Below are 6682 nucleotides of genomic sequence, written 5' to 3'. Positions count from 1 at the left end.
TGCAAAAGAAGAGCTACATTTCATGTATTCTCATTTGTATCTTTATATCCAGACTCTGGATAATCAAGGAACCAAATTCATTTTGTCACCTGATTACAATACTCGTATGAAGAATGCAAAAAGTCATGTGGAACATGAGGCATTCTTCTTTTCGGTTTTCACTGTTGCATAATCAAAACTTTGGAAGAAAGACCACATCACTTCATTATATTACAGAACCTCACACATGCACCCTTGAGATCTTGGCTGCCTATAGATGCTTCTACCTCTGCGCCGTGCAATTACTCTTTGATTCTCCTCGATCATATTCCTCACCCTTTCCTTGAACTCACTCCACCGTATGGTCCTCTCCTCGGACAAAACTTTTGCAAATCGCTTCTTGTTGGGTCGTAGTGTTGGAGCTCGTCCCCTTCCATGGTAAGTACGAAATCCAGTAACAAGAGATGAAAGCTGGCTTCCAGAATCAGTCATTGCAAAAACATCAGCAGATGCACAGGCAATGAAATCCAATGCCGCTAACTGCAAAGAGATCCAACAAATTTTACATAAGTACTAATAACAGATAGCCTAATTGTATCGTTCTACTTAGTAAACATGGTTTTCTATCATAAAACTCTCAGTGATGAGGTTTAGCTCGAATACTTCATGCAACAATATTCAAGAGCCAAGACCTACCACAATAAAAGGCTTATGGAAATCATTAATCACTCTGCAGCACTTGCACTCTTACTACAAAATCAAACAAGTGTCTGCTAGCTAGGGGTGAAAACGGATCGGATACGGATCGGATAGTGCTCAACCCATATCCGGATCCATAGTTTTAGTCCGGATACGGATTCGGATACGAATATTGGACGGATAGGAAAATTTAAAACCATATCCTAACTAAACGGATACGGATAATTTTCGGATAGAGGATCGAATCTTAAACGGATATTGATTGAATTTAAAATAATTATAATATTTTATTTAGATATAATTAATACAAAATTATTAAGAGTTTTACGACAAATAATTTTTTTATTTGTCAAATTTATAAAATTAGAGAAATTAATCTCTATAAATAATATATGAAGTATTATTAGTAACAATATTAATATTTACTATTTAAATAAGCAAACTAAAAACTATAAATTATTTTAAAAAATATGCAGATAAACGGATATCCGATATTCGTCTCCGAATCCGAAAAATATATCCGACTCGTATCCAAATCCGTATTCGAATTTTTTTTTAAAAATTCTATTCGTATCCGAATCGGATAGAAATTTTTTATCCGAATCCGATCCGAATCGGGTCGGGTCAGAGTTAATCCGACCCGTTTTCACCCCTAGTGCTAGCACTTGAATGATGATATAAGCTTGTACCTGAGAAGAAAAGTTACTGAAAGGAGCAAGTTCGCTTGGTGTAAGAAGATCTTCTTTTGTGACCAAATTTGGATACAGTCTCTTGAAAGGAAGAGATCTAGAGAGGCCTCCGTAGATCTGAGAGCCAGCAAGATAAATACGAGTTTCATGCTTATAACCGAGAGCAGAAAGCATGAGTGCTCCTTCTTCAGGTGTCAGGGGGCATCTTCCCAACTTGCGTAATTCTGGAGCAGACATAGGACTGTAATATTTCCCAATACAGAGGATAGGATAAGTAAGTAGGCTATCAAGGGAAATAGTCATTCCCTGGAAGCAAACAAGATAAAGCAGCTAGTAAAAATACTTGTTATTTCTGACTCGCATGACAAGTGTAGGAAAGTGGATCTCTCGATAAGCTTGCAATTCCTCCCTCTCTTTCTCTCCACCACCAAAATCACAGAGAGAATAAGCAACCATATCCATCTCAAATCTCATGTGAAGAGCAAGATATCTAGCTGGTCTGCTAAAATTGTGCTGTCCTCCGAGAACAGTACGGGGCATGTGATTCCCAAATAATTGTGTATCCAACTCAGTCAACCTAGGCTCATAATTCCGAATGCGCCGGACCAATAAAGAACCCACTTCCTGAATTCTAGGCACAAACTTTAATGCATGGAAATTACATTTGCATCGGAGTCTCTGCAAAAGCAGCCCAGGATATAAAATTAAAGCTTGTGTTCTATGTCGATCATAACTGAATAAAGTACTTTCCTCTAACATATAATTTAGAAGAAAATAAGGTGAAGTGCTAATTGCTAAAGCCAATTAAAACAGGAAAGAGATGTACAATTATCAAGCACGTGCAAGACAAGGACAACAGTGCGGTTTTATCAGGCTCGGTTAGAATTTGTTCAGCTAGACAGCTATATATAATCTCAGAGAATAAACAAAGAATAGGCATGATATCCTTTCCTCTCAATTAAATAAATGGCAGATACGTCTGCATGCAGGAATAAATAATAGAATGAAAAATCAAGTGACTATTGTTGACAAATAAAGAGTTATTGAGTTGCATTTGCAACATAAAATAAAACATAGACAATCAAGCAGCTAATTCCAATCAGAGAAAGAAAGAAAGACAGTTAAAATGATCTAATCATGCAATCTCAAAATAAAATACAAATATGAAAAGAAACCTGTAGATAAAATGGCAATGGGTCAAAGGCAAGTCGATTTCCAAACCCAAGGAAATGAACAGCACCAAATCTTTGTAGAAGAGGAAGCACAACTTTGACAAAATAGATAGGTTTAGCCTCTTTCATGATGTCCATATCAGTGATCTGGGATATGGAATAAACAGCATCAATCGTATCTTATATGAAACAAATAAGTATATTACAAATTAAAGAGAGACATACTTGACTGCCAATTGCTTCAAAATCAAGTGACTGAAGGTGATACGGCAACTCTTTTACAATATGCACATCATCCTTTAAATAATCTATGAAATACTCTTCCTGATATATATCACCAAATTGGCTGCAAAAAGGAGAAAAAAAAGCAATAACTTCATTAACAATATCAGAATCATGTCTCCACCATTTTATCAGAGATAATGATGATAACCAATTTTTATGCTAATAACATAAGATAACCAGAACCTCATAGTTCACTATTGAACATATCATGTTACTGTTAGATCGGTTGAATCACACAAGCATTGCCTTCACAATGGATAGATAGGACAAGGAGAAAACCATATCTGTAATTTTCGCAATTCACCAAAGAAGTAAGAGCACACTTCCTGATTTGAGTTTGAATCTTCCCAGTATTTGGAACCTACCTCATTTTATGCCAATAATTCTTGTTAAGAACTTCATACTGAAGGCTACAGATACTACTTGCAACTCAGTGTGTACTTTAACTTGTAAATCTAGAAGGTTGAACTAATACTGAAATGTTTTGACCAGCTTTAGTTTATTTTAAACTAACCATAGTTGTTTAAAATACCAGATAAAGAACTAGGACAGCAAACAAAATTGGCAGTCAAAAGGATAATTGAGATGATGTACCATCAGACCACTGGATTCACGGTGAGAAGTCATTTTATTTGTTCATGTTATGAATCTTGGATACTAGTGTATTATGGTCCATCAAGCAATTCATTGATTCAAATTAATGCCATCTGACGGTAGAATTGCAGCTCAATCCTCTCTCAGATCACATACTTATAAACCTTATGTGTATGTCAACCTAGAATCAGACAACTTCTTGAGATCCTTTCTGCTTTTCTACCTCTGAATCTGTTTATTAACATCCATTCCAAGTTTCACCAATATCAACATAAATGGTTAATCAAAAGCTACTTGATGGTATCAAAGTAACAGACCTAGCATCCTTCCACACACTGCTGTAAAGAAATCTGGGGAGTACTAGCGTTGCATTAAGCAGAGCAGCAACAGCAACAGCATTGCATACCTGAAAAATTTAGATACATCAGAAAACATTAAACAAGATCAGAAGAATGATGATAATACAAGTATACTATAACAATTCTTGTTTTATATTTCTGACAATGGAAGTAGTAAAGATAAGTAAAAATTTTAGATGCAGGAAATTTAAAATTTTCCAACCTTTTCCAGATATGAAAATAACAAGTAGATTAGGAATAAAGCTCAATCATAGTTCTCATCATCTAAAGAGCTTTTATTTTGGAATTATACCTACTCCATTGAGATTCTCGCACCATAATCCAAATGGCCATTAAGGATCCAATGCTACGAATGTCCAAAGCATGAGTGTAATCAGTCTCAATCTATGATTTACCAATCAAACAAGTCTGGGTTTCTAGTATTAATTGTAATATCATGGCAAGAGTTAAGAAAGAGTTGTGTTAAGATGTTTCTGTTGTTTTCTTCAAAAGATAAAAATAAATTTTGAAAAATGCTGAAAACTATTCACTGCTATAACATATAAACTTTAAAGAGAAGTTCCTCTTGACCTGCCAAAAATATCTTTATCAATCATTTTTCATCATAACTTCATTCAGATACAACATCAAAATAACTGGCAGAAGCAACAGATCAGAATTTTATTTCCCATTCTCATCGCAGAGAACTAAAAGTGACTATTTAGAGCCTTACAGCAACTCTTTGTTGGTTCAGGCCACCATTCGCGCTAATCAATATGAATCCAGTATGTTTCTTGTCATGCCCTGTTATGATTACATCAACAGTGAGACTGCAATATTGACTTCGTTTTCCACACCAGAATTGCAAGGGTAAATAGGGATTAGTGATTAGTTGGTCTACAATAAGCTGATTTGGTGGAAATGAGGAATTGACAATCTGTGGAGCAACCAATATCTAATCCATGCAACAAAAATCAGGATGATGATTGGACAAGATATAAGCTATTTAGAGCTTTCATGTACAGTAACAACAAAATATAACCTTGATGAATAAAATTTCGGTTATCAGCACACGGTCTCCAAGAGGATGCCTGATTGTAAGGCTCCTTCCATAGCACAAATTCTCCATTTTTCGACTCATTCTGTGTGCCATTGAAAAGTAAAAGAAAATAGTTTCTAGAATGAAGAGGAGATACTAGTCATAACCAACAATTTGTTTCAGAAGTGCAAGTTACAGAAATTATAATTGATAAACATACCTTTGCAAGAGCTGCAGAAGCCAAAGCCATAAGTCGCCCGTACATCACCTGTTCAGTCTTTTCCTTCTTGACAAAATTTTTTCTACCATCCTGCAATAATACATTTGAAACATCAGTACTACATATGTATTACTTTGCAATTTTAAGCATTGCTGTAATCAAGGTCAATTGATTTCAGTAATCATTTAAGATAGAATTACTTAGAAAGTTAAAAGATTAGAACCTCTAGTTGGAAAAGAAACATTATCAAACTTTGAAACTACACTTCTAACCCACCCTGCTCCTCCAGCACTGGAAGCAGAACTACAGATTGGAGGAGTTTTTTCCTTTACTTTTGAGTATTGCTAATTCAACTAGATGTGATGATTTTTTAACATTATCCGTCTCACATATGATAGATCAATGATTTCATTTGATGTGAGAAAATAGCATGAAATTCAGTAGTTATGCAACAAAAGAAAAAAAAAATTCAAAATCAAGAGAAGCATATATATGAAACTTTTAAGATCAAAATGTGATAGTAACCAGCAATCTTGCGGCAACAGAAAGCTCCAAGTCATACAGTACCCCGTGAATGGTGCAAACAGAAATGCTGCACATAACATCAGATAAAAACAATGATGCAAGGTAGCTCATACCTGTACCCTAGATTTGAAGCCAGTTGAGAGATCATGAGAACTAATATGATGAACAACAGAGACCATCAGGGAATCAAGAAGGAAAAGAGAACCCATTAACCCAATAGCAAAAGCAAACATTTTCAAATGCTTGCATATCATCATTTCCCTCTTCCCATGTTGTATAAGCTTCGATTTCCCGAAATTTGTGGTGTCATTCTTCATTCCATGAAGAAATACATCCTTAGTTGCCAAACCATATCTTCCTTGGTGATTCTTCTTCATCGAGGACGTCTTCAAAATCGTAGACCCATCCAAACTCATTAAACTCTCCTTCCCCATGACAGTGCCTCCACTTCTCCGGTTATCAGCCATACACAATAGAAATAGCACTCTCTCCTCACAGAATTAACTGCTTCTCCATTAAAGCAGAAGAAAAAAAAATTCTAATGCTAAACTCGACTTACCAACAAATCAAATAATCAGTGCTTAACTTACTAACTTGCTGACCAACTTAGGCATCAAATTATATCATTTTATAGTAGGTGTGAGTAGAAAGAAGATAGCTTCTTTATCTTTCTCTTCAATCTGTTTTAAATTTTTAGTTGTTAGGCATTGTCAATCACCAGGAGACCAAGAACGATTCAAAAGCAGCAATATAGTAGTAGAAAAAAAAATATCCCAGAAGAGTAGAGAGGAAGCTAACGGAGGACTGGTAAGTCTTGAGAAGGAAACGTGACGAATAAGAGATTAGAAGGTTGGTAGTAGTAACTGACCTCTCAGCGAACGAAAAAAAAAAATGGATCGCTTTCGAACGGCAATACCACCAAACATGATGGTTCTGTGGAGCTCTTGGGGGTCTTCCACCGTTCGGAGAGGAGACTTTGAAGAGAAGCAAACGAGGAGGCAGGTGGAAATGGGAGATGGGGAAAGAGGACGTAGATGAGCAAAAAGACGAACAGTTGGTGTGCGTTCCGCATTCGTGAATACGTTTGAGGATTGAACGAGGATAATAGACAGAATAGTCTGAATAAATTGAAACGCTTGGCG

General features: G+C 35.8%; 1 protein-coding gene across 2 annotated transcripts; it reads right to left on the bottom strand.

Annotated features, from left to right (window-relative positions):
• LOC140782824 (O-fucosyltransferase 8-like) lies at positions 1-6599 on the bottom strand. 2 transcript variants are annotated; one of them, XM_073129627.1, is made up of 10 exons: positions 6409-6599; positions 5016-5105; positions 4799-4898; positions 4490-4560; positions 3736-3824; positions 2765-2885; positions 2543-2686; positions 1711-2045; positions 1368-1608; positions 1-519 (listed from the first exon to the last, which is right to left on the bottom strand). In XM_073129627.1, the coding sequence occupies exons 2-10, from the start codon at positions 5058-5060 to the stop codon at positions 211-213; spliced, it is 1455 nt and encodes a 484-aa protein (XP_072985728.1). In that variant the 5' UTR covers positions 5061-5105; positions 6409-6599; the 3' UTR covers positions 1-210. The 2 variants fall into 2 exon arrangements, with proteins under 2 accessions (XP_072985728.1, XP_072985727.1); XM_073129626.1 differs by lacking the exon at positions 6409-6599 and adding an exon at positions 5654-6146.
• Between the last annotated feature and the right edge of the window lie 83 nt (positions 6600-6682).

This window comes from Typha latifolia, chromosome 2 (genome assembly GCF_019914945.1).
Source record: "Typha latifolia isolate L0001 chromosome 2, TyphaL0001v2, whole genome shotgun sequence".
In the NCBI taxonomy this organism is placed as follows: Eukaryota; Viridiplantae; Streptophyta; class Magnoliopsida; order Poales; family Typhaceae; genus Typha; species Typha latifolia.
This window is presented reverse-complemented; position numbering and strand designations above follow the sequence as displayed.

Excerpts from the sequence above, each read along its gene's own strand:
- LOC140782824 (XM_073129626.1), bottom strand. The coding sequence starts at position 6,007 with ATGGCTGATAACCGGAGAAGTGGAGGCACTGTCATGGGGAAGGAGAGT. Across the intron at positions 4,899-5,015 it reads CTTCTGCAGCTCTTGCAAAG|AATGAGTCGAAAAATGGAGA; the intron begins GTATGTTTATCA and ends AATGGCACACAG. Across the intron at positions 4,561-4,798 it reads CCGAAATTTTATTCATCAAG|GGCATGACAAGAAACATACT; the intron begins GTTATATTTTGT and ends TAATCATAACAG.